General features: G+C 36.6%; 3 protein-coding genes across 6 annotated transcripts; all 3 read right to left on the reverse strand.

The window, feature by feature from the left end:
• Positions 1-3,163: 3,163 nt before the first annotated feature.
• PTAC5 (plastid transcriptionally active 5) lies at positions 3,164-6,028 on the reverse strand. Of its 2 annotated transcripts, none has more exons than XM_088250298.1 (7): positions 5,321-6,028; positions 4,899-4,994; positions 4,644-4,763; positions 3,826-4,069; positions 3,522-3,559; positions 3,335-3,433; positions 3,164-3,241 (listed from the first exon to the last, which is right to left on the reverse strand). In XM_088250298.1, the coding sequence occupies exons 1-6, from the start codon at positions 5,918-5,920 to the stop codon at positions 3,335-3,337; spliced, it is 1,197 nt and encodes a 398-aa protein (XP_088106424.1). In that variant the 5' UTR covers positions 5,921-6,028; the 3' UTR covers positions 3,164-3,241. The 2 variants fall into 2 exon arrangements, with proteins under 2 accessions (XP_088106424.1, XP_088106428.1); XM_088250302.1 differs by having other exon boundaries at positions 3,335-3,430; positions 5,321-6,025.
• Positions 6,029-7,561: 1,533 nt separating this feature from the next.
• PMP (putative type 1 membrane protein) lies at positions 7,562-11,992 on the reverse strand. 3 transcript variants are annotated; one of them, XR_002527038.2, is made up of 12 exons: positions 11,821-11,991; positions 11,617-11,700; positions 11,252-11,347; positions 11,076-11,151; positions 10,872-10,967; positions 10,693-10,766; positions 10,438-10,545; positions 10,191-10,328; positions 8,989-9,091; positions 8,493-8,701; positions 7,979-8,099; positions 7,562-7,874 (listed from the first exon to the last, which is right to left on the reverse strand). XR_002527038.2 is itself a non-coding variant. In XM_021960993.2 (12 exons), the coding sequence occupies exons 1-11, from the start codon at positions 11,890-11,892 to the stop codon at positions 8,031-8,033; spliced, it is 1,125 nt and encodes a 374-aa protein (XP_021816685.2). In that variant the 5' UTR covers positions 11,893-11,992; the 3' UTR covers positions 7,562-7,874; positions 8,018-8,030. The 3 variants fall into 3 exon arrangements, 2 of the variants coding, with proteins under 2 accessions (XP_021816685.2, XP_021816673.2); XM_021960993.2 differs by having other exon boundaries at positions 8,018-8,099; positions 11,821-11,992; XM_021960981.2 differs by having other exon boundaries at positions 7,562-8,099.
• A 13,850-nt stretch (positions 11,993-25,842) lies between these two features.
• Positions 25,843-27,453, reverse strand: LOC110759164 (uncharacterized). The gene has a single exon (XM_088254242.1). The coding sequence runs from the start codon at positions 27,076-27,078 to the stop codon at positions 26,044-26,046; it is 1,035 nt and encodes a 344-aa protein (XP_088110368.1). The 5' UTR covers positions 27,079-27,453; the 3' UTR covers positions 25,843-26,043.
• Positions 27,454-27,528: the final 75 nt, after the last annotated feature.

A 27,528-nucleotide genomic window follows, 5' to 3' on the forward strand; every position in this document is an offset into this window, starting at 1 on the left:
CATCATATCTCATTGAAAAATCTACAAATTACTGTCCCACTTCTTAAATTACCATGACAAGAAGATGAACTAGGTATGCACAATGTTGGAGGATGGTGATAGCTCCCTTTAGAAAGTATATGGTAGTTCTTTGTTAATAAGTTATAAAAATATGGAATGCAAAGTTTTTCACCATATAAAATCAGATTCAAGACAAAAGAGAAAAGATGAACAGGATAGAAGTTCTAAGAACTTGTGACCAAACCTTCACACCACTCATTGCTTCAATGTACTCAGCGAGCCTCATTTTGTTAACCTTCTTAACCTACAACATGAGCATATATACAACAGATTTAAATAATAATAAAATACAAAAGAAGAGCCAAAATCTTAATATATTTTTGGTTCCTAAGCAGATATCAAGCCTAGAGAGTACCATCATCCATTCTTGTTGAAGGTCAGGATCTGCTGCATATGCTCGCAAGCCAGTTACAAGCAATGTCCCACGCTTTATTCCAACCCAAATGCTCTTCATCAACAAGCACTCTCATGACCTCAGCTATTTTCTAGAGATGGGTGAGTATCACTGAGCTGCAGAGCACTCTAATTAAGACGAGGAAAAAAGGAAAAACAGAAAAGCAAACCTGAATGACTATCAGAGGAAAGTAATAAATATAAGTTCATTGTGGCTAAAACAAGTTGCCAGATTAGGTAATAACATGGTTTATTCCCTAGAAATCAACATATGATAAAGCACGTATTATTAAGACTTAGACCTTCTCTGGAAATTCATCAAAGTTACTGTGAGCCTCTTTAAATCTCTGAATTATGTCTTGTATGGACGCCAAGACAAAGACATATTGTTGCTTCAATCGCAGTTCCTTCCCCTGTAATATACAAAATAAAGTGAAAGGGGAAACATACTGAGCAACAAAATGAGAATATATACGAGTCCACCACATAGAGACTAGGTAACTGAGTTGATGACTTTTCTCCAAACTTCTAAGAGAGTACATTTTCTCAGAAACATGCAGATAAAAAAAAGAACAATAATGATGTTTAATGTTTACATGGTGGATAGAAACTGTTGTGAAATTATTGCAAGCGCACAATCCACACAAGTAATATAGAGATAAGTGAAGTGTCATTCCCACGAAGACTTTCATTTCCTTTTAATTACCAATTATGATTAATTCAAAAGTTTGTTTGAACAGTTGATTAAGAAGATTGATTGATTGACCCAAGAGCTTCGACATTATTAAAGGAACTGCTCGGGGGCTCCTCTATCTTCATCATATAGGTCTTTTAAGTGTGCTGATAATAAAAGAACTAATATAAAAGCTTAAATGAATTAGATTTTTCACTTGAGGTTGTGAAATTTTTATTTTATTTTTTTTTGTTCTTTGGTGGGTTGGTTTTGTGTTCCTATGCAAGAGGAGGAGGAGACAACTCTTATTATTATTATTATTATTATTTCTCTCAGCAAACACGAGGCCATGATCAACTGTCAAAATCTATAACAGAAATGCAATATCCAAAGAATGAAAAGCAGTACAACCAAGAAGAACCATCACTCGATGAATATTGAATGCATAAAGATTTATCAAGCTTCAAACAAGAAGAACCAAACCAATCTATCTATTGCTTAACCAAACCAGAAATAATTAGTCAGAATTTGAGATTGGGGCCTAAAAACCGAACCTTGTTATTGGCAAGACCATAGAAACTCCATGATAGGATAGCTTCATCATTTTCCTTCCACTGAATACTGACACCAAGTTAGCAAATTTTGTATTTTTTTTCTTCTGTGCCATGTCGTCAATGCGAAGAGAGAAGAGAATAAGGCGGAGTTTGCAGAGGGAGGAATTGTCGTCGTTGTCGTTGGTGTGGTGAGGTGAACATGTCGTTTGGGAGAGAGCCAAGAGAGAAGAGAATAAGGTGGTAAACAAGGAGAGGAATGGAATTAGATGAATTAAGAGTCTCATGATCTCTTCTTCTATGGACATGACTTGTGCTTCACTGCTTCGGCTTCCCAATCTCAAGCTCAAATTTGCAGCTAAATTTTTTCAATTTCGGGTTTCAAACTTTCAGTCAATCGTAGTGTTCAAAAAATCGGCCTAGGCGGTCGCTAGGACTCGGAGGACAGAAGCCACTGCCTCGGCAGACATTGAGAAAGCACAATCCAATGGAATCAACGCAGCGGCTGAAACCCAAAAAAAAAAATTTGAAGCTTGAGTTGAGAGAGAGGCACAAGACCAAGTCTTTGAAGTTTGGAAGAGCTTATAGAGAAGCGAAATGGCTGTGACTGCGAGTGCAAGCTTCATGTTCGTTTATCTGTCCCTTCATTTCACTCGCGCATCACATTCCTCACGAATATATTTAAAGAGTATAGCCGTGCGGCTATACGTTTAAAATATTCGAATGTATTTGAAGAGTATATCTGTGTTCGAATAGTTTGAAAGGGCGTATAGCCGTGCGCTATGCTGTTAAAATATGCGAATGTATTTGAAGAGTATAGCCGCCCGGCTATACTCTTTAAATAAACAATTTTGTCATACTGTTTTAGGGTTTAGGGCTAAAATACCATTTTAGCCCACTGGGCTAGAGTTATTTCTTCAATTATTTTATTTATACAAGCGATATTAGTGCTCAAAATGCTCGAATAGATTAATTTCTTTTTCATATAATTTTTTAAGAATTCCTAGAATACCATATAAAAGAATGAGAATATATATATATAGTTAAATGTTAAATCTCACGGTTTATTATTTGCATTAACACGTCCTATAGAGTAATGGTTAACGTAACTTACTTCATGCTGGATTTGGTTTTCATCTTATTAAGGTAAAAATTGTTACCCCAGCAAACAATCATAGAGAGATGGGAAAAAAGCTCAGTAACTCCATGCCAAAAATTGTTAAACCTTGGCCTTGCTTTGCCTTCCATTACACGAGGAGATAGTGTGTATTAATAACAATTGGTCTGTTGAATTATTGATCAAGTATTAAATTTGCCGATTGGCAACTTCCCTTTGTATTTTTCTCTTTAATTTCAAAGTACAACGTCAACTTGTTTTTTTTATTATTTTTTTTTATAGTACAAGCAATAGTCTAAAGGGAAGGGAGATTTCTCACACACATACACACACAACTATGAGATCGTGGTTCGAACATGAGACTTCTGGTTTGCAAGGCATTGCCCTTTTCCACTGAGCTAGACCCCGTTGACTTGTATAATAAACAGTAGATATACATATGATTTTCTGCATTTGTTTATAAATGCAAACTACCATTAAACACACACATGTACTAAAGCATAAAACTGCACATGTCTTTATGGGAAGATATTTTCATACCTAAGCTACTGTTGCCCCTTCACATACGTCGCAAATTGTAAACCCATGACCTTCACAATATGGACATTTTGCTCCCTCTTCCACCCAATCCAAGAACTGCTGTCATTTAACAAAATAATTAAAACTTCATCCTGGATGGATAATGCTCGAAAATAGAATATTAATATCTCTGTTTGAAACCTCTAACCTGTTCTTCAATGTTTGGCTCGCCTGTTCCATCACATTCTGCAACAAAGAAATACAGATAAGCTACCAAGGGGACTGAGGATAGTTGAAACAAAATATGCAAAAGTGCAAAAATAAAACTAATGGATATCATCATCAAAGCCATTGGTGTTCAACATTATATTTAAAAATCAGATCAAACAAAATAAATATACAAATACATAGTATGGGTGGATTTAGAGTACTTCCGCAAAAGTTTAGCGTAGCAAGGCAATGGTTTATAAACTTGAATATAGTGACTAAGACGGGAGATAGATAGGAGGTACCTGTGCACAATAAGCGACCCTCCCCTCGACAAGTAAGACACCTTGTTGTGGTATTCATTGTCTTGCTTTCACCTCCTTTTTTTCGGTTCCTGCTAAGTCTAGAAGAATCTTCCCAGCGGTTCTCTCCTAGGAGAAAAACACGATGCTCAGATACCTCTACTTCTGTAACACCTTCTTTCACAAATGTTTGCTGGACCTCTGAAATTTCTGTTACAGAAGTAACTGCAGCTCCATTTGTATCTTCCTAAACAACAGAACCCATGCAACCATTAGAAGAATTACGATGTTTCAGCCTATGTAGTGGTTCGCTATAGCTTATACGAACATGATCAGGTTGCTAGCTCAAGGCCAACAAGGAGAAGAAAATCAATTTGCCAATATAATCAGCATCATTTATTAGTATCCAAAATAAGTTACGGTGTGTTACAAGTTACCACAGCACATTATGTCACTGTCATATCGTATTTATTTGCATGTTAAGTGATTGTCTCAGGAACTGGAACCAAGAAACCTCATGTCTGAGTTACTGAAAATAGAGTCGGAGCTTCAGGTCCGTTTCTCAATAACAGAGCTTCTTGGTTGGTACCTAGTGCTGTTTGCTACATTGCTTTACAATCTGGTTGAAGAAAATGAAGGCTTAGTTCACTTCAAATTGAACCATCAAATGAGTTTTTGGCTCCTCTTAAGGAATGCAAGCAATGACTTACCAAACCATTATGTTCAGTTCCAAGTGAGGAATGATATATTGGTACTGAAACTTAAAACATCAACGGCTTCCACTTAATAAAGGCTAATGGTACGTCGTCAGAAGGCTATACCTTTTGTGTAGCAGTCAGAGTACTCCCTCTGTTATCCAGACCCTCAATTTGTGCCACCGTATATAATTGTTCAAGAAGTTCTGCAGTCACTATGCCATCTTGAGGGGCATCTAAGGAGGCCTGTCAAACAAGATATTACAAGTTGACTAACATATATATATTTCGCATTGTGAAATTTTTGTTCAACTTGATGATTCTGAAATTTTATTCTTCATGCATTATACATATTAACATCTAATGATAATTGAAACTTACTTGCCAAGTCTTGACAGCACGTTCGGTCCCGCTTGAGAAGCTGGAAAACTCCATGTCTTCCTCACCCGAGTAAAATCCTAGTTTTTGCAATGCTTCCTGTCAAATAACAGGAACATTATATTACAAGAAGTCGAAATCACAAATATTACATCCAAAAACGAAGCGAACACTAGAGAAGGAAAGAACCACACAAACCCAGTTACAGAAAAAGAAAAGAAACAAAAGTTAACAACTTTCTATACTAAAAGGAAAGTTAATACCCCTTGTAAGTTGTAATAAACTGTATGCTGCTCAGTTTTCAATTTGCCAAATTTAAAAGTAACATTTTATAATTCAAAGACAACACTAAATCATAAACAAAACACAAGAAATGAATGATAGACTCCGAAAAATCAAAACTCGCCTTTCAAAAGCAAGCAGACCTGCATAGCTCGGACCTCTTCACCTTCCGACCCCTTCCTCAAAGCATTTCTGCTCTTCTTCTTCTCCTTCACTTCCGGAACGGCAGACACCTCCTCAATCTCCTCCTGAAAATGGTCCAATTCTATGGCTCTGGAACTCGACGCTGTCTCAGCTATCTGATTTTTCTCCGTCAAAATCTGCAACAAGCCGGAGATGTTGGCGATGGTCTCGGACTCCGACACTGAAGCCCCTCCTCCTTCCTGGCGATGCTCTAGGGCCTGAATTTTGAGCTTGAGCTCGGCGATTTCTAGCAGGAGCGAGTCGCGGTCACGGGCCCAGCGCTGTTCTTCACGGAGCCAGCGCTGCTCCTCGCGGAGCCATCGCTGCTCTTCGCGGAGCCAGCGGGACTCCTCGCGGTCGTTTTGGGAAGAGGAAGAATTTGAAGAGAAGCAGATGATGCGGGGAGATTTGAAGGATTTGAAAGTGCGGGAAAGTGGAGAGAGAGAGTAACATTGGTGGGGTTTTTTGGGGGCAAATGGAAGTGAAAGAGGAGGAGGAGGAGGAGGAGGAGGAGGAGGAAGAGGAGGGTGAAGAAAGAGAGTGAGAGAGCAAGAAGACATCTAAGAAAAAGAAAACTTAGCTGTAACTTGCAAGAGAGAAATTAAAGAAAGAAAGAAGATGAAGAAGATATGCGTTGAGTGGATATGAATTATGAAGGGTGAAGTTTTCTACTTTGAAACCAGACGCTTGGGTTTGGGCTTTGGGCTTTTGGGCTTTGGGGTTTGGTTAATACAAGCCTCACTCAACTGTCACCGTTTGCACAACCGCCACTACAACGGTCACTTTCCCTCCCCTGCTCTCTCAATCTCTTGGAGAACATCTCCACTAGTCAAAATTTGGCCTTAAATTACACACAAATTATTTATAACTGCTCACTTTTATAATACTACTCCAACAACTAACGTGTATAAATTAGTAAAAGAAAAAAATAATTTATCCAGGATCTACACATGACGTTTGTTCTTTCTTGAAGTTTTGACTTTTGATCTCATTTATTGACATGGTTGATTATTTTTGGTATATAATGACCTTAAGTTTCGATTTTAGGTTTTTTAAACATTTTTTTAGACAATTATATTGGTTGGGGGACGGGATTTTCTCACACACTGTCAATGTGTTATAGATTTTCGAATAACCAGACTTCAAATCTAGAATAAAAGCTATTGATCAATCCAAGGCTAGAATCATGATGTCTAAGTGATTCTACACCCTAGAGTAATTAACAATGTTAATAAAGAGAATAAAAATAGCCAAAACTTGACTCCTAATTTCAAAAATGTCAATTTTTGTAAAATATTTCAAATATAGCCAAAAACTCACCTAAATAGACAAAAATGCCCTCAAATTTAAAATCCACATAAACCTAAAAAGAAACTTTATTAAATAAAACTTTGGAATAATTTTAACCCACGTTTGTATAGAAGAACAGAATTTGATTTATATCATCCTATTTATTGATAAATGAATAAATTTTTTCTCAAAGGGTGATGCCATAAAATTTAAGGGCATTTGTGTCTATTTAGGTGAGCTTTTTGCTATATTTGAAATATTTTACAAAAACTGACAATTTTGAAATTAGAGGTCAAGTTTTGGCTATTTTTGATAAATTCTCATTAATAAATGAGATATGAGCTGAAGAAATTGAGTTAAAATGGATATTTCTCAACACGTCCGTTCTTTCCTATCCAAAAAATATAGGAGCAAGTTTCTCTTGCTATTGGCCATGAGTGAACATGGACTCTTGACATCGGTGATTGCCCTGCCATCATATTGTTACCGCGAACGTGATTGCTAGGTGTTTTTTTGAACGCAATAATATTACAATTACGAAATGATATACTTTTTTCAGTCGACCGATTCAGTATCTCAGTTGTTGTAATAAATGTAATAAAAAATACAAGACTTTGAATAGCCAGTAATTAAATAACTGATGAAAATTTCTAAAAACTAAACGAAAGTCCAAGAGAGATAGAGGTTGAGGGACTGATGTTTGGGAGGCGAGTTCCAATGCACTGGAGGGCTACTGGCTTCACCAAGATTGAGGGCAAGGCATCTAACCATCTTGGTGGAATATACAAAATAAGGAAAAAGAAGAACAAAGCATGATGCTTCCAGGTTGATAAGCCAAATAAGCCCGTATTTTACAAATTTGAAAAATCGGAAGAGCACGTACACATGCCTCCATGAAAAGAAATTGAATATGAAAGAAAACTGAATGGTTTTTTTATTCAAAACTAAGGAGATACAATACATATAATGTAAAACTCTAGATTTAAATACACCAAATACATATATCATAGAGAATCTCCTCAAGTCACCCTAATGCTGAGAATAAACCTCATTCAACATACAAGAAATTTCTCGTTCATACCCCTGATGCCCAAACCATGATTTACATTTTTTATAATAAAAAATGAATAATAACCCTTGTGTCTAATAACTAACGTTTCCTTAAAGCCAATTCCCAACTCATGCCATCAGTGTGATAGAGAGCATCTGATTAGCTAGAGAAACCTGTTCAGTATCATCAGATAACAGTATCCCAACAACAATGTTAATCGAGGATACATACAACAAGGCATCTACATAAGACACGTCATAATAGGTTTAGTGGCAACCTGGGCCTCTTCACGGCACTCGGAACATTGAATACGTACCTCCAGTTCATGCTTAGTCCAGCTTGACATTAGAGTACAGTAAGGTATCCCTGGTCACTGGCATATTCAGAAGGAAGCATACCTACATCAAAACAAGGACAACAAAACATGTGAAATATCCTTTTTAACCACTGTCTAACTGTATCACAGGACAACCTCCACAGCCAAAACATAAAATAGCCTCATTTGTACAATCACTCAAAAACATGTATCTGAAAATCTACAGGAGATTCATAACCTACTGGACATCCTAACCAAAATGATTCAAGAAAGCCTTTTTTATTTATTTAAATTCCTTAGTCTGTCAAGCCAGAGCATGTTTCAACTATAATTAGTTTGATTATTTCATCCTTAAACTTGCAATTTTCTTGACCAAAGTCCAAATAGCATATAAAATTTGGATCATGGCCACTGGGTTTTTTTTCTTCTCCTTTCCATGTTTCACTTTTGGTCTTTAATGACAAGTGAATCTTACCCCCAATAGAGTTGAAATGATGAGAATAATTCCAGTGATCCAAGCAAGTGTACGTCTAACCAAAAGCACTTGCACAATCTTTGTATCTTTCGGGACTTCTTTTTCAGCCAACCGACGAGGAGATGGCTGACAAGTAAACATCACATTCAACATCTTCCCTGACTCCACAGGTGCAACTCCATTGAAAAGGATAGCTCCAACAATTTGACCTGCCAAATTATTAATTAACTGTCAACTTTAAAGACAGTGATTATTCAACCAAACTATTAAAAAACGAAAAACAAAAATTATTTAACAATATCAAAGATATGGCAGATATATACATAAAATTGGCTACAATCTTTCAAGGAACAGGAGTTGCTTTAAAAGAACAAGAATTAGCTATGTGCAGATTGTCATGTAACGTCAGGTATTTTCTTCCCCTAGGCATAGGAATGTTGTAAAGCTACAGCCTGCGATCAGATAATAATTACCAAAAAGTTAAAACCAAGATCACCTTTGTATGCATCATTGAGTGAGTCAAATATCTTGGACAGTGTAGCGAGTAGCATCTCCACTCCATGAGCAGCACCTTGAGTTCCATACTGCTCTTGCAAAACCTGTCATAGTGTTATAAAACAAATATTATTAAGCTATGGAATTCAATACAGTTGCGTAATAAGAATAAACAACGACGCATACAGAAAAGAAAGTGCAAACACATTATTTGACTGTGTGGGTGTGGGTGTGCGTGTTTATATGTACTGAATATATGCAACATACGCATTAGGTTTTGATGTACTCTTTTCTTTTTAAGGAGGAACAAAAGGATTTTATTAAATATGATATAAATATCAATACTCAATACAACCAAAACAAACAAGCTGTCCACTAAAAAAGGAAAGACGTCTAACCAACAAGCTGCTACAAACAACATATTAAATATGCGAGGCTGAGTAAGGAAAACTCGATGGCAGAGTCGGCCGAGTCGACTCGGGCATGTCAGCTCTTGATGTGGGCTGGGTTTCGGAGTATCTTAAATTATATCAAAAACATCTAAGCTAACTGAAATCAACTTAACAATGCAGCCTTCCAATCGACAAAAATAAGAGATAATAGTATATCCTGAAATCCAGACGATGTGAAAGCACGATGCCCAAAAGTGAACTCCACCCTACCTACCCTCCACTTCCCCCTCATCCGAAATAATTAAAAAGAATACACATTGCTCTTTTGACTATTCAGGTAAGAGTACATTCTCTTTTTTTTTTTTAATAACTGAGAAACTGTGGCTTGTCATCATACCAAACTTAGTGGTTTCCTGGAATGCCTTCTCTCTGATCAGATAAATACATGGAGTCTTTGTCAGAGGGTATATCTGAAAGTAGTCTACTATTTTTTATGATCCATTTGAAAGTATCACCCTGAACTGGGCCTGGAGGGGGGAATAAAGAGGTAGGAGCGTCCTAGAACTTAGATCTTCTTCCTCCCCCTCCCACCGTACACATAAACATATCCACACACAAAGAATACTCTAGTTAGTTATTACTTTGACACAATCCATGCAGAACACCTACACCTCTGTCTTCCTTATCTTAACTGTTACATTACTAACTAAAAAATACATTATATAAAGCTTCATTTCTATCGACAATAACATTTTCTAGCATCCATTCTAAAATTTGAAGTTACCAAGAATAAAAAGGAAGGAAAAAACACCTTGATTCGATCAAAACGGCCTGTTAATAACTCAGCTGGGCTGTGGATACTGTGAGACAAATCTTGATGCATCTCCATTGCACTTCTAAAGTTGCGGATGAGAGACAGAAGGCTAGTTGTGAATATCCTGTCTGCCTCCTGCAAAGATATGCAATGCAAACCTTGCGATTTAAGTGGCCAAATTTACAACATATATGCATAATATATAATCAAACAAAAGACCATGTAAGACTCAATCTAAGAGAACCTTTGACATATGAAGCTTCAAGTTGTCACCATTGGCCAAAGGGATGCTCAACTCTCCATTTAGTGGTTCCAATGTATCAACAACATATGAACCACCCATCGAAGATGCCTAAAGGAAAAAAAAAAATTCAAATTAAGATTAAAACGAGAACTCAAATTCCTTTTCATGTATACAGGGAAAATAACCAAGAATATGGAATAGATAAACAACATGGAAAACAAAATATGATATAGAATAACTTGAAGCCTGACTCACAAAATCGCCAATCTCTTTGACAGTATAATCTGCCAATTGTTCATCCAAAGAAAACACAGAGACTTCACCTTGATCTGCAACAACACACACAATGAATAAAATTCATGTATTTCTAGATGATGAATAGTAATGTTCATGCACTAGTTTAGCCGCTTATACATTTAGAAAAAGTAATATACCTGGAAGCTCAATGTCAGCTTTGTTTGAGCCAAAGTCAATCTTGGCACTATAGGCGCTGCTGAACATGGCGTTATCTTTGACTACAAGACTAGGATCTGCGTGTACAATACATTCATGTTGATAGTCAGTGCACAACATAAAACAATAATGACGAAATAAAAGATTCACAGGTTAGCTTGCATTTTGGAACCAAGTGTATATACCATCAATTCCTCCGACTTCCAGCACAAAAACAGCACGAGGTCTAATGAATGGATTAGGCATGAGAACCTCATTTAACTACCAAAAAGAAATAAGGATATATCATGAATTAGACATTTGAGTAACGAAATGCGAAGTAACTAGATAAAATAACTTCACATCACTTATTATCAAACACCTTAGCTGAACCAGCAGCTGAGAGCGTGGCAGGTGGTGCAAATCCAAGCAAGACCGACACGGCTGCACTGACTTCTGGGAGCAACATTGAGTCAGGCTGCGAAGGTAAAAGCATGTAATATTAGCAAACAAATGACGAACAACATCTAAGTATCCTTTATGTACAAAAGAATACTGTTAAACTACATGTGGGTATGCTTAAAATTCGGTACAAAGAAGAACCCAAGAGTCCGTAAAATCATAAATAGATCGACACATTTCTGACCATTTTAGTTCGATTCTACTGAATTTCATAGGCAGAATTAAATTGAAGAATAGAGATAGGTAATTGCGATGCAGAAATGCAGAAGCAATTGCTGGAATTACCTTGACGACATCGTTTGAGGACGGGCTGCGAAGAAATCGATGAGTGGAGCTATCGATGAAGAGGACGGAAGCAGTACCTTCGGCCTGGATCAAAATCGAACAACACAATAATCAGATCGACGACTTGTCATCGCTACAAAAAAAAATATATATATATATATAGAGAGAGAGAGAGAGAGAGAGAGAGAGAGAGAGAGAGCAAACCTTAGCTCGCGAGAAGAGAAACAAAGAAATGGTAAGTAGGTAGAAGCAGATACTGCGTGCAAGCAAATCCATGGGAGGACAGAGAGAGAGAGGATCTGATCTGTGGCTGTTGGAGTTGGGAAGAGGACGGAGGGGCGAACTGAAATTTCCTTGGATTATTTTATTTTTACCCAAAAACTGAAAATTTTCAATAGAGAAGCCGCGAGCGACGTCGTTTGGCCTAAAATAAAAATCTAATTTTTATGGATATGAGAAAAGTGAGAGGATTTGAATGTACCTTTTCAAATTGAAAGAGAAATAACAATAAACAAGATTATATATGAATTGACGAAGATATCTTTTTTAGTACACAGGAGAGGGGTTTCTCACACACACACACTACTAAGATGTCATAAGGGTTCAAATTTGAGACCTCTGGTCTGCAAGTCAAGGCCATTTTCCACTAAGCTATACCTCATTGGCACTAAGATATCTGCATACATAAAGAAAAAAAAAACAGTTTCACCGAGATGGACATTCCTCCCAACGAATCTTGTTCTTTCCTAACTAATTTTCGACGAGATAGACCTGTCCCGGCGAATTATGTTCTTTCCCGACAAACATTCGCCAGGTGGACCTGTCCTCTATCTCAAAAGAGAGACCAGCTAGCCACTAGAGAGAGAGAGAGAGAGTCTATCTTACTCAACAATTTCTGATAATTGGTGTGGTGATATAATGCAGTATGAACCTGAAACAAAGAAAGAGACGGCTAAGCATGGCATGGTGAAGACAGAGATATGTAATAATTGGCTGGAGGGGGTGCATATCTGTATAGAAACCATTGGAGCCATTCCATGCCATGCTGTCATTGGAACCAATGGATCCATTACGCATTGCTCGGCTCCATGCCATGTTGCTATATGCACAATAGAGAGGTAGCATGTCCTTCATGTTCCTTAACAAGAAGTTGTCTAAGGAACACAAAAGACATGCTATCTGTCGATTGTGCATTGTATGGCATTGAAACAAGGTAAATTACTTAAACTCTATTTAGTGTTACTTGAATAAGTTTTAAATTTCAAACTTCAACCTCTATTAACTTTAAACTCATTCAGTTATTTACTTGAATGAGTTTAAGTAAATAATTGACTGGAAGGGGTGCATGTCTGTATGGAAACCATTGGAGCCATACCATGCCATATGTCGTCGTTGGAACCATTGGACCCATTATGCATTGCTCGGCTCCATGCCATGCTATTGTATGCACAATCGAGAGGTAGCATGTCCTTCATGTTCCTTAACAACAAGTTGGCTAAGGAACACTAAAGACATTCTACCTTTCGATTGTGCACTGTATGGCATTGAAGCAAGGTAAATTACTTAAACTCTATTTAGTGTTACTTGAATAAGTTTTAAATTTCAAACTTCAACCTCTATTCATTTTAAACTCATTCAGTTATTTACTTGAATGAGTTTAAGTAAATAACTGGCTGGAGGGGGTGCATGTCTGTATGGAAACCATTGGAGCCATTCCATGTCATGTTCGTTGGAACCATTGGAGCCATTATGCATTGCACGGCTCCATGCTGCTGTATGCACAATCGAGAGGTAGCATGTCATTCATGTTCCTTAACAAGAAGTTGGCTAAGGAACACTGAAGACATGTTACCTCTTGATTGTGCCATGTATGGCATTGAAACAAGGTAAATTACTTAAACTGTATTTAGTGTTACTTGAATAAGTTTTAAATTTCAAACTTCAACCTCTATTAATTTTTGTTCTAGGATTCAAAAGGAAGTTTCTTGGAATTCAAGCATCGACTCAACTAGGCTACTAATTGGACTGGTTTCACATGATATGGTATGTATGTGTTCATATTGTATATACTTATTTGATTAGTTTTCATGTTCAAGTTTTGATTCGATTTATTTTGCACAAGTAGAACTTGGGAGCAGTAACTTATTTTCAATATTAGCCCAGTCAGTGGCAGTGTACAACTGTAGCCCAGTATGGTTTTTTAAGGAAAAAAAAAAACTTATATATTTAACTTATTTTCAATATTAGCCCAGTCAGTGGCAGTGTACAAATTACCTTATTTCCATTTTCAACATTTAAGTAAATGTCTTTGTCATTTTACTTTTATTTATTTTTATATTACTCCATTGTAAATAAAGAAGTACCCCCCATTTGGATTCAAACAAAAATACTAGAAAATCAAATTCTCACCAAATCAAAATATGAAAAATCGGCTTTAGTGCAAAATACGATTTAGGCTAAAAATGATGGCTCATTAAGTCAATATATACTTCATACTAAAATCCCATAAAATCAAGTTTTCTTATTTGATGTGTGAGGAATAAAAGCCGCCAAAATTATCTTGAGAAAATGATTATAGTGAAATCGTGTGTTCTTTTAAGGTGACACTAAGTTTACCAACATGGTCATGCACTACGGCATGCATTATCTGCCAATTGTGAAAACACGCAGCTATACTATTTTTTTATAAAAATAACCATAGTCAAGCCGCATTGCTATACTATTTTTAAAAAATAAAAAAGTATCCCAGTATCGCCGCGCGGCTATACTATTTAGTGGAAAAAAAAGGACCAACATGTCAAAAATAGTATAGCTGCGCAGCTTTAAAAAAAATTAACTCGCGTATAGCGTACAGCTATACTATTTTTAAAATAAAAAATAAAAAATAAAAAAAATACCCGCCTAGCGGTTAAGTGCCCAGGTGTGAAACACGTATAGCCGGGCGGCTATACTATCTTTTTTAAAAAATAACCTGAGTATAGCCGGTCGGCTATACTATTTTTAAAAAAATAACCCGACTATTTATCCCCAAAAAAACCCGCCTAGCCCATAGCCACCATGTGTGAAAACAATTATAGCCGCGCGGCTATACTCTTTTTTTATAAAAAAAGTAGTCGCGTATAGCCGCGCGGCTATACCAGTTTTTTTAAAAAAAAACGACAGTAAAGCCGATCGGCGGTACTATTTTTTAAAAGTAAAAAAAATACCCCCGTATAGCCGCGCGGCTATACTATTTAGTTTTAAAAAAAGGGACCAACGTGTCAACAAGGAGTATAGCCGCGGTTACACTACGAGGAACGCATGAAACACCCCAATCCGATTGACTCAGAGACATCCCAACCAGTCCTTGATGCTAGAGTGGCCCTTCTGAAATCAACAAACCATCCTGGGTAAGCAACTGGAAGATCATATTTTCACAGTTTTCTGATATTTAGTTATTTTGGCAGTTTATTTTTCTTGGTTATTTGCTAATACAGTCAGATGGTTCAAGGGAACCCCGGTAGTGTTAATCCACCAATTGTACTGTTTTCTTCCTTTCCTTCTTTCTAAATTTAGTAATGCTTTGGTTCTTCCTTGTCTGTAGGACATAAAGAGTGAAGTTAACATGGGCACTGCTCAGAGATCTTTGCCTATGGATTCTTCAATTTATGGGCAGGGAATGATGCAGTCAAAACCAGGAATGGGGAATGCAGGTGTGACTTCCTGGTTCTTAAAAGAATTTAAGAATCAAAATAGAGGCATAGAATTTTATGTTGTCTACCAGACAGGAGAAGGATTAAAAGCATCTTGATTTTGTTCTGTTGGTTTATGCTCACTTTCCTACTTTCTTTGTTTCCTTCCACATCATTCCTAACACCAATATATATATATATATATATATATATATATATATATATATATATATATATATGTATGTACGTATGTATACAGATTTTCCCCTATGCGGAAGTCCAGAAGTTATTACTGTACGGATGCCATGTATTTTCTACTACCCCTCCCTCCTTTCCTCCCTGTTTACAATGGCATCGGCACAGTAATAACGTCCGAACATCCGCATAGGAGAACTGATATATATGAGTAGAGAATCTGTGGTGTTCCTGATTCTTCCATGGTGCTATAGTTGCGCAAACTCAAATTGACCCTGTTTGATTTTGCCTTATCCACAATCAAATAATCATAAGGTTTAAGAAATGGTGCAAAACAATTGTTGATTTATCAAATGCCCATTATCCAACTCAGGTGGCATTGGGGTTGGATGGGGAAGGGGTAGAGCCCAGGTTCAAGTCTTGTTGTAAGCTAAGTAATTGATTTACTGATTGGGTTTAGGTACTTCTTGATGCTATTTTGAGATGGTCTGAAACTTTTACTTTGGAATTCAATAAATTAGTGACTTCAATTGATTCAAACAACTAGATAATCCTAAGCTATCCAAATTTCAATATTAATGAGAAAAGGAATGATGTGAATGATTTTCTTTCGTTTTTTCATGTCAGTAGGTTGTTGTCTGGAAAATGGAAACACTGCAAACTGAAAGCACACCAGAGGAGCACACCAGAGGGCAGAATGAAGCACCAAGTAAATTCTGTGCTTCCATTTCTGTTTCATTTTTAATGTTGCCAAATGCATTTTCCATAAACAATTTTTGGTTTCCCTTCCTCTGGTTTTGATTTATTCTCAATTAAATATCTGGACCCCGACTGAAATAATTATTCAAAATAGTTGGCAAAATCTTCATTTTTTTATGCTTGTTCATGAATGCTTATTCTCTCTCAAGGGAATCATAGTTTCGTTGCAATATTATTTGAGGTTGTCTAACAGGATTATGACCTCTCTTTTGACTTCTGCTTTGATTATTTTATAGCTTCTACTTCTGTGTATTTTGTATGTTATCAATTGCATCAGGTTCATTTTATGTGCTGGAATATCCGAAAATAGTATGCATTAGGTGCTTGTATTTGACATGTGTAATCAAGAATTTCCTGACTTTCTTTTTCTTTATCGCCAGTGAAGATTTTGGTCCACCCATTTTATTATTTTGGGTTTCTAAAGGGTTTGAGTTCATTTTGGCAGGCAAATTATTCTTTACAGACATATGCAGGGCATACGTCGCATGTAATGTCACTTGATTTCCATCCTAAGAAGAATGACCTTTTCTGCTCCTGTTATGCTAACAATGAAATTCGCTTTTGGAATATCAATCGGTATTCTTGCACTCGCGTTTCTAAGGTTAGTATTGGTAATCTCCTTTAGTTGTTTCAAGTTCATGATTAATTTTTGTTTATTTTCTCTACTAAATATCAGTCATTTTTGTCTGGGAAACGCGCGGCTATACGATTTTTAAAAGAAAAAATAACCCGAGTATAGCCGCCCGGCTATACTATTTGTAATTAAAAGAAGGACCCGCTAGAGCCCGTACGCACGCGTGTGGAAACAGGTATAGCCGCGCGGCTATACTATTTAGTAAAAAAGGCCCAACGTGTGTATATGAGAAAAATCGTAATATAGCTGCGTAGCTATACTTTAAAAACAAAAAACAAAAAAAACCCGAATATAGCGCTGCGGCTATATTATTAATAAAAAAACCCACCTAGCGGCTAGGCGCCCCCGTGTGAAAACAAGTATAGCCCTGCGGGTATACTATTTTTTATAAATGAAAACCCGAGTATAGCCTCGCAGCTATATATAAAAAAAGAAAGACATGAAAGTGAAGAAATGGATGCGCATTAGCTCATAAAGGTGATAACACAATCGAAACTTTAAATTCCATTATTCCTTCTCAAAACTGTTCCAGCCCTTAATTTATGATTGTATATAATAAATTTAATCAATACAAAAAACAAGAAAAACTAATTCAAGAAAATACATATATATTATATACATATTGTACCAACTAAAATCAATTCAACTAGTTTATTAGTTGAGTCAATATTATGTTCCAAGAAACATATAGTCTGATCCTGAAAACAAAAACTATTAGAATTCGTAACACTAAATATATAGTGCCTTACTCCCATAAAATGCAAAATCTAAGGGTAGCATTTCTTGGGTTAATTACTCAAATGGTCCCCAAATTTGTACGCGATTTACATTTTGGGGCATGAATTAAATTTTTCATTCAAATGGTCCATCAACTCTATATTAATTACTCAAATGGTCCCACCGTTACATTCTGTCAATGTTGCTGTTAAATATGAGGACAAATTGGTCATTTCGTACGTTAAAAATAAATAAATACTGAAAAATCAAATAAAAACTCTCTCTCTCTCTCTCTCTCTCTCTCTCTTCCCCCATGGCCACCACCCTCAGGCTCCAACCCCCAAACCCATCCCATAACCACTCTCCACCCAAACCCATCCAACAACCACCCTCCACCCAAGCCAGCAACTACAGAAAAAGAAAAGAAAAAAAATCTTCCACAAACCCCCTCCCAACGAACCCAGAACCCCAACTCAACAACTACCCAGACCCTCTCCCCCTCCCTCTTGATTTCCCTTTGTTGTTGAGAGACAACCACCCACCACCCTCCTCCCCACCCCATCACCCGCCAACCCCACCTCCCAAAATCACTGTAACTGTCAATTTCTCACCCTCCAAGTACAAGTACCGGGTCTTCGGCCAAGATGCAGAAATTGCTGCGAGAGTTTTGGGGATTTATGCCATCAATACCAAAGCCAACACTCCCACCACTCACTTCACCAAAAAGGCGAGCAATTTCTTCAGCAACCTTCACCTCCTCAGGAGCTTTTCTCTTCCTCTGCGTCTCTGCGTCTCTTCAGCAACCTTCTCCATCCTCCTTCAGACCTTTGTTAGTATTATTTTGGACATTAATTGTTGGGCTGGATGGTTGAAGTCCATTGACAAACCATCTTTTACAAACGCAGCAATTGGAGAAGTCTGAGGAATGGGGGAGAAGAAATCGAAGGGAGGGGGTTTGGGTCTCATGATTTTTTTTCTCTTTTTCTTCAATTATTTTCTAATTTTGTATTTATTTTAACCCTATTTTATTTGTTAATTATGAAAAGTCGTATTTACCCTAAAATTTGGTTAAATCTAACAGAAAATTAGACGGTGGGACCATTTGAGTAATTAATATAGAGTTGATGGACCATTTGAACGAAAAATTTAATTCAGGCCCCAAAATGTAAATCGCGTACAAGTTTGGGGACCATTTGAGTAATTTACCCAGCATTTCTTTTATGTTTTTCAACAGTGTGTGTGTGTGTCGGCCCCTCTATTAAGCAAGATTTGCACACATCTCTCTTGTACGTGACATAGCATGATAGTGCATGGCATAGCATGATAACACATGGCATGCCTCGACTTAACAAATCGCATATATTATAAATACCTAGCTAGTTCATTTTTCCATGCATATCTACGTTAATGGTTCAAACTAGTTGGAACTAAATATTATTTGTGTGGACTAAAATATTATTTTCATGACTTCATTTTTGTGATTGTATTGTAGTAGCAAGGCATCATTCATTGTGTGAAACGATTTCAGTAAGGTAGATAAAAATGCTCCGCCATCGCCATGCATGTACTTTAGCGCTTAATTATTCAATTGCCTTTATAACCTTTTCTCTATATTTCAAAACAGACAAGACCCCTCCATTGGCACGCCATTGTATCCCGCAGACAAAAGAAGAAAGCGATAAAAGTAAAAAAGAACACCAAAGAAAATCAAGTCATTTCTTGGGCAATCATCTTCCATAAAGGAGCCATTATCAAAGAATTGTAAGGAAGCCATATCTAGTATTATCACACTTTGGCTTAACCCAAAGCAAAAAAAATATTCATGTTTTGATACAACAATAAGATACATAGTTAATTTGACTAACAAAAAAGCAGACGTGAGTTGGGTCAGTAACAAACAAGAAAGTGTTAATTAGACGTAAACATAGTTATAAGTTTCAAAGGAATAACAAGCTGCCAACAGGCATTAGGCCATGCACATATAGACAATGAATATATATAAAGCATTTACTAGCACGCATGCATGAAAATGAAAGTAAGGTCCTTTTCAATTGCGATGCACAAGTCAAAAAGCTTGCGGTGATGAAAAAGAAGGAAAAAAGAAAGAGAGATAAATGTTAACTTTACGTACGAAGAATGACCCCTTTTCAGTCTAGAGCAAAGTTTAAAGGTAAGTGGGGACCTATACGCATCGGATCATGGAGACAAAGCCCTACAGATTTTTTCACAAGCACAGAAAAGCAGTATACTGATTGAGGACGTCCTGCTTTGCTTTCTCTGTCTTGTTTCATTTTTCTTTCAGAAGTTAAAAAAAGGCAATTCACAGATTACCAAATTAAATTCTTTAATGAATAAAGAGAGATTTCTTGCACAAGCAGCCATTCAAGAAAAGCCACGACTCTGTTGCACTTTCATCCTCATGACCTTGATTGTTCAATTATGGCCTGCTTTCTTTTCCAGATTCTTTTTTCCTTTTCGACCAGATTAGCTAGATTGAATAGCAGTTGAAGTTTTGAAATTATTGCACTATCATGACCTTCAACAGTAAAAAAAAGTTTAATTGGATAGAGCTGGAGTTTTCGCTAATTAATTGAAGTTTGCTGCAATGAGAAGGGGCACTAATGGTATTTCAGAACATAAAATATATAGCATATATAATTTCCTCATTGTATATATACATACATTCATAGCATGAAGTCAAGTAGACAAAGTGACCCCTAAATTCAAAGCTTGCTTGCTTTATCCATTCCCAAATGACCTATTCATCACTTCTATATAAAGTCACCATTTTTTCCTGCTGTTTCCTTCCCTAATTTGCTTCCTATACCTGGTGGTGCAGCTGTTCATGCATGGATATTGATCTCCTCTTGATTGGTGGGGGGTGGATTAATTGCTATCGTATCGGTTCAAATTTTATGGCAAAATCTGGAAAATCAGTTCCTCAACTCTTAATCTTAACAAGATCACCATTATCTCTGTTGCTATTTCATATTGGGCTTCTCTTGCTGCTTGTTGTTCCTCACTTTGCTCGTCCTACACCGTCAGAGTTTAATAATTCAAAGTCGTTAACCATGGCGGCTGGCTCATCATCTTCAACAGCTACACAGCTCCTCCAATCTTCCATGGACTTGCATCCAAAACAGGCTAAGAAGAGTGTCAAGAATAATCAACAATTTGAAGCGTCTGCACATGAAGTCCCAAGTGGTCCAAATCCTGAATCGAACAAGTAAGAAAGCAATTCAGACAAAGAGGAAACCAAAAACAACAAAAATGAAGACTTATCACAACCTCCATGGTCCCTGCAGCTGGTGATCTATACATTATATATATTATGCATCCTCATTTATTCCCTCTCATGTTATCTTTTTGGTCAGCAACACTATTCCCTTATATATGTCAGACATGTATTATGGATTATCCTTTCCTTTCAGTCCTTTTTTCTTTGGCTCTGTACAGTAAGCAGTTAATCTCCTTCTTTCTTTTCTCAGAAATTTGAGCTCAGATATACATGTATGTAAATATACATAGGTTTTCTCCATTAAAAATGTTCTTTATTGTAATTAAAATAAGGACATCTTTTTTATGGGCTCTCTAATTAATCTAATGATCATAACCTTTCAGTTTTTAAGTTCTCTTTTAAGATATTATCCATGTAAAAAATTAGATAAATTTGAAATTGTTTAACCATTTTATCATCCATATTTTCCTCCTTTTAATTTTGTCTAACGAATTGGATTTTTTTGCACATTTTAGATGACTAAGCAACTAATGATTTTACATGAATAATCCTTAAAGGATGACTTGAAACATAGACGGTTCCAATCGTTGAAATACTTTGTCGAATAACCCTAAAAAAGATGCGTGCATTCTTCATACAATAAGTACATCATTAATTAACATAGAAATTCTCTATACATGTACATTGTTATGTTTTCACAACCATCCTAAAATCCTATTTATAGTACATAGGACTTATGTTACTATTCTATCCGAAGTAGGAAACTAAAACATTAAAGAAATAGGTAAAACACTATCCAAAATTAAACAAGAAACCGAACAACTGACTGGTTGGCTAGCTATAACGACCAATCGCTAAACTGCGTCAAATCTGAACTAGTCGGTTAGGTGCTCCAAAACTTGGACCAAGTTGCTACAGGTCACATAAAACACCTCAAACCAAATAGCGAGTCAACCACAACAATTTTTGAACTATCTTGTTTACGCTTGAGACTTTTCAAAGTTTCTAGTAGCCAAACAATTTGTCATCCCACTAATTACTCAGTAAATTAATTCCACATTTGTCCTTAATTGATGTAAGTAATTGCCTCGTACTGTGCTATGTCATAATGAGAGCAAATCTTTAAATGAGGGATGATTAAGCTGAAAGTTTTCTTTCAACCCTGAGCTATCCTCGCGTGAAGCACATCAGTGAAAAGACAATCATGATCATAGGGGTGCACTGCCTCTAGTTCAAACTTGTTTTTGGATATTTGTGATAGTTTTTTTTTTTAGTACAAGCGATTGGGGGAGGGGGTTTACAAAAATATTTATTGGGTGTGTCTAGGGGTTTTGAACTTCTGCCTACATAGATGGTGAAAAAGCTCACCCAACTGAGTTATACCCCACTGACGGATATGTGATAGTTATGCTGAACAATCTGTGCCCTATATGTTTATAACAAATAAGTTTATAACTAAATATTTGATTCAAAGCCTGGTTAGTTTTGTGATTGTATCAAAATTATATATGGCAGTACTTTCTTTAGTTGATATTGCCGGATTAGTTTCTTTACTCTCTTTTTTTGCCAACTTCTTTAGTTTAATAATATGTAATTAAGTAATATCTTAGCATTTTTTTAATTACTTTAATTAGTAATATCATAGACCTATGCTGGCCAATGTTTGCTAGCGTAGGTCTGTGCTGACAAAATCTTTCGTCGGGAGAGGATTTTTCATTTTATTTGAAATATAAAATTAGTTTCTTTACTCTCTTTTTTTGCCAACTATTTTAATATATGTAATTAAGTAAGATCTTAGCCCTTTTTAATTACTTTAATTAGTAATTATATTTTAATTATTATTTTTTAGTTAATATTTAAATATTATAATGATTTCATAAATTACTTAATAATGATTTCATAATATCTTAGCAATATTGTTTAAATATTCGAATATATTTAAGGAAATATGACACTATAAATCCATATTTTTATTTTTGCTTCAAAAGTATAAAATTAGTTTCTTTACTTTTGTTTTATGGCAACCTTCTTTAATATAATTTATGTAATTAAGTAAAATCTTAGTCTTTTTTAATTACTTTAATTAGTTATTATATTTTAATTATTGTTTCTTTAGTGAATATTTAAATATTTTACTGATTTAATAAATTCCTTAATAATAATTAATACATAATTACTAATTAAAGTGATTTAAAAAGGCTAAGATATTACTTAATCACCTATATTAAATTAAAGAAGTTGGCCAAAAAACAAAAGTAAAGAAACTAATTTTATATTTGTAAAATTTAAATTTTTTATAAATAAAAAAAAAACCTCTCCCAACGAAATTTCGTCGGCAGAGGTAACTTTCATCAGGAGATGTCTGATCTATGCCAACAAAACTTTGGGGTATAGCCGGGCGGCTATACTTTAAAATATTCTTTTTTTGGGGTATAGCCGTTCGGCTCTACTGTTAAGATATTATATTTTCGGAGTATAGCCGCACGGCTGTACTTATAAAATATTCTAAATATTTTATTTTGGAGTACTATACCGTTTACATATTATATTTATGGAGTATAGCCAGTTAATTTCATAAAAATTACTTAATAAATACTATTTAATTATATTTAATTATCTTAAATAATTTTGTGGAGTTTAAAATTATTTTAAAAATAGTTTCAATTATTTAAAAATTCTAGAAAATTATTTTAGTATTCTAAAAATGGAATTTTAGTCTCCAAACCCTAAATCCAAGTGTCGAACCAAAAACCATAGCTTCTGAACTTGTTCCATAACCATTCACAAGCCTCGAACCCTAAGTGTAAAACTACAGTGGGGCACTTAGGACTCGACTAGGCTTGGATAACCACGTAACTCGACCTAGTGCTTTACGATTTAGGTTTCGCTCTCATAAATTAAAGAAGTTGGCCAAAAAAAATAAATTAAGAAACTAATTTAATATTTTTAAAATTTTAAAACAAACAAAAACACCTCTCCAGCCGAAATTTCGTCGGCACATATTTATCCCGGTGAAATTTGCTGTATTAGACTTGTCCCAATGAAATTTCGTTTGGAGAGGTCTAATCCGACATATATTTGCCGGCATATACCTATGCCGACTAAACTTCTTAATTTCTGTAATTAAAAAGAATATTCTAATAGTATGGCCGCGCGGCTATACTTTTTAAAAATATAAAATTAATTTTGTTACTTTTGTTTTTTGGCAACCGTCTTTAATTTAATTTATGTTATTAAGTAAAATCTCATCGTTTCACTAGTTGTAGGTTTTTTTAAAAAGTATGGGCCATGTATAAGTTTGGCCCTAGCCCAAATGTTTATTAATAAAACCCTTTTAACCTTTTAGTCTAAGTACAATAATAATTTATAAAAATTTATAAATATATTATTTTAATTTTCGTATATGTGTCGTACTGATATCTTAATTTTTGGAGAATTGAATAAATGCACTATCTTTATGCTTTTTAGTGTTATTTTTTCTATAAAAATAATTTCGACACTTTTACACTGTGACCCCTTGAATAAGGGCCTTGGACCGAGAATCTTGGATCCGCCACAATGCAACAGAGATTTCTAGTTCTCTCATCGATGAAAACGTTTATGATTTATAGTGCTAACTCTGAGTCACTTAAATCTTAATTAACCACACGATGCCAGGGATATGCTCGCTTCTTTTACTTCGTAGTTTCTCCCAATATGTCAGTTCTATAGACTATATATGTATGCATTTTTTTCAGTTTTGATAAAATAATTGGTTATGAAATATATGCTAAGGGTCGGTACTAATTACTTAGGATACTTTAATCTTATTTTCATTCAGAAGGTGAGCTATATATTGGGCATCATGTTCTTACACAGTCCTCACATAAATATGACCACTACACAGATATGTTCTTTGTGAAAATGACAGGGTAGTGTACCCACTCCTTTGTACAGAGTTCGAATCGCCCTTCCAAGTAAATGATTACTTATGCATGGGAGAATTCATATAGGACAGAGTGGGCCTGCTCTCTCCTTGTCACAAAACTTTCCTAATTACTTTGATCTAGTTTATCTAGTTATCGATTGATATTATCCTATTTGAAGAAGGCTCTCCCATATCTTTCATTTTCTTGCCTAGAGAGATCAGATGATAACATGAATTTGAGTAAGTGTCAACTAGCATATTTTATTGATTTGTGTGAAGCTAATAAATTAGCTCAACCAGCTCATGGTGGCAAAAGAAAAGCTTTGGGAACATTAAGTACCTCAGAAAATGAAATAGAGTTAAAGAGATGCCGGGCTTGTTCAAAATGATTTTAAATTAATATAGATCACCACATGCATTGATGCACACAGTAGATAATAACTATAGCATTCTGTAGTCATTTCTCAACTGGGGCCTTTTACATTGATCACCACATGCACCCAGCCAGACCCACGAGAAACACTTTTGAGCAACAGAATAACACTGTTTTGCTATCCCGGCCAATGACACATATAATAACTTTTTCACTTGTCATAGCATGATTAGCCAGAATATTATTGTTTTGCTATTCCAACCAATCACATTATGCTACAAGTGATAATTTTTCCTCTTGACATAGCGTGATTGACCGAAAATAGCAAAACAATACTATCTCTCTGTTTAATATAAGTTTTTCGTCTGCATCATCCTACTTATATATAAAGCATTTAATTAGTACACTTCTTGGTTGAGTTGGGGTTGGCCATAATATTTTATTTCTTCAATCAATGGTAATTTTGCTTCTTCTGTATTAGACTGGTGCAGTACTAAATTATGCATGTGAAAACAATCACAATTGACACTATCATTGAGACGACGTTGTGTTGGATAATTATTATAGAAAAACATTTTAGTATGGAACTCTTAAATTAATTTAGATTAGTCAAACAAAAGTTTAATTATAATTTAAAATGATGGATTTCTTATCCTATATTTATAAGCATGAAGAAGCAGTAGCATAGTCACATTGAAAAGCTTCATGGTTATGCTTTTTGGGACTAAGAAATTGAAGGAAATTAATTATAATAAGATGAAAGAATAATACTGATTACTAAAGCTGCAAATTAATAGTACCCCTCCTATTAACACATTACGTACATTCATGATAGGAACATACGAAGCAAATAATATATAGCTAGAAATTAATTCATTTCTCTAAATTAAGTTGCAGCGGAAAACTAATGTTCATATCATGATTGCACTTGAATTAGTGGCCACCGCCAGCCCCGATTCCAGCTCCACCGCCAAAGCCAGCCCCACCACCAGCACCAAAACCACCTCCTCCACCAAATCCACCTCCTCCACCACCGCCTAATCCACTGCTAACACCTCCACCAGCTCCAAAGCCTCCTCCAGCGCCACTGCCTACCCCACCACCACCCCCAAACCCACCTCCACCGCCAGCACCTCCTCCAAGACCTCCGCCCCCACCAACACCACCACCTGCACCTCCACCAAAGCCTCCACCTGCACCACCACCCACTCCACCACCAAGACCGCCACCTCCTCCAGCACCTCCACCAAGACCACCACCTTCACCGGCTCCACCGCCAGCACCAAACCCACCACCTGCTCCACCACCGCCACCAAGTCCACCACCTGCTCCACCACCCCCACCAAGTCCACCACCACCACCTAAACCGCCACCACCACCAGCTCCTCCTCCTAAACCTCCACCAGCTCCTCCACCTAAACCACCTCCAGCTCCTCCTCCTAAGCCACCCCCAGCACCACCACCACCTCCTGCACCTCCACCTAGACCACCACCACCTCCTAACCCACCTCCTGCACCCCCACCAAGGCCACCACCACCTCCTAACCCACCTCCTGCACCCCCACCTAGACCACCACCACCTCCTAACCCACCACCTGCACCCCCACCTAGACCACCACCACCTCCTAACCCACCACCTGCACCTCCGCCACCTCCAAGCCCACCACCACCTCCTAGACCTCCACCTCCGCCAAGACCACCCCCACCGCCAATGCCTCCACCAAGACCACCCCCACCGCCAATGCCTCCACCAACTCCACCTCTACCAAACCTTCCATGCCTAAACCCCTTCCTGTAAATCCCATGCCCAAGACCTCCTCCCTTAAAAAGAGGTGGGTGGGGATGTGGAAATAAGTGCTTATCATCCTTAACCACCTTAGCATCATCATCCGCCACAACCAAACCACTCACAAGAAAAACACATAAGATAGCAACCACAACACAACCAGCTGATAAAATGACCCTCATATTTGATAATTTGCTTAGCCCAAAATGAAGCTACTTGATCAAAATGAAGCTCTCTCTTACACTCGTAGTGCACAAGTAAAACGAAAGCATGCTGTGTTGTGTTATATAGTGAAAGAAGAGAAGTGAAGGTTAATAGGCTAAGAGAGAGGTCGGTCGATATGTAGTCACCCAACTGTCACGCTTGGATGGAGTAATGAGGCTCACCTGTCTTTGGGCAAGTAATTTATTTGGCCAACTGTCCTCTACCTCCATGTCCAACTCCAACACGCTCAGTCAGACGTGAAATGAAAACCCACTCTCTTCTCTTTCCCTCTGAATTTTATTAGGGTTTTGACTCTCATGCCTTTGTTTTTCTTCTCTGCTCTGACAATAATATTATATTGATGAGAGAGTCAAATTAACCAAAACCAACAAGTTGAAAAAGCCGTGGTCTTGGTCTTGATCTGGATC

This window comes from Prunus avium, chromosome 1, assembly GCF_965620075.1.
Source record: "Prunus avium chromosome 1, drPruAviu1.hap1.1, whole genome shotgun sequence".
NCBI lineage: Eukaryota > Viridiplantae > Streptophyta > Magnoliopsida > Rosales > Rosaceae > Prunus > Prunus avium.

Bases quoted from the DNA above. Each gene is read 5' to 3' on its own strand.
- LOC110759164 (XM_088254242.1), bottom strand. From the start codon at position 27,078: ATGAGGGTCATTTTATCAGCTGGTTGTGTTGTGGTTGCTATCTTATGT.
- PTAC5 (XM_088250298.1), bottom strand. From the start codon at position 5,920: ATGTCTTCTTGCTCTCTCACTCTCTTTCTTCACCCTCCTCTTCCTCCT. The intron at 4,995-5,320 runs GTCTGCTTGCTT...GTTATTTGACAG, and splicing joins AAGAGGTCCGAGCTATGCAG to GAAGCATTGCAAAAACTAGG. The intron at 3,434-3,521 runs GTTAGAGGTTTC...GTTAAATGACAG, and splicing joins AGCCAAACATTGAAGAACAG to CAGTTCTTGGATTGGGTGGA.
- PMP (XM_021960993.2), bottom strand. From the start codon at position 11,892: ATGGATTTGCTTGCACGCAGTATCTGCTTCTACCTACTTACCATTTCT. The intron at 11,701-11,820 runs GTTTGCTCTCTC...ATTTTGATCCAG, and splicing joins TTCTCTTCTCGCGAGCTAAG to GCCGAAGGTACTGCTTCCGT. The intron at 9,092-10,190 runs GTGTTTTTTCCT...ACACTATGACAG, and splicing joins GCCGTTTTGATCGAATCAAG to GTTTTGCAAGAGCAGTATGG.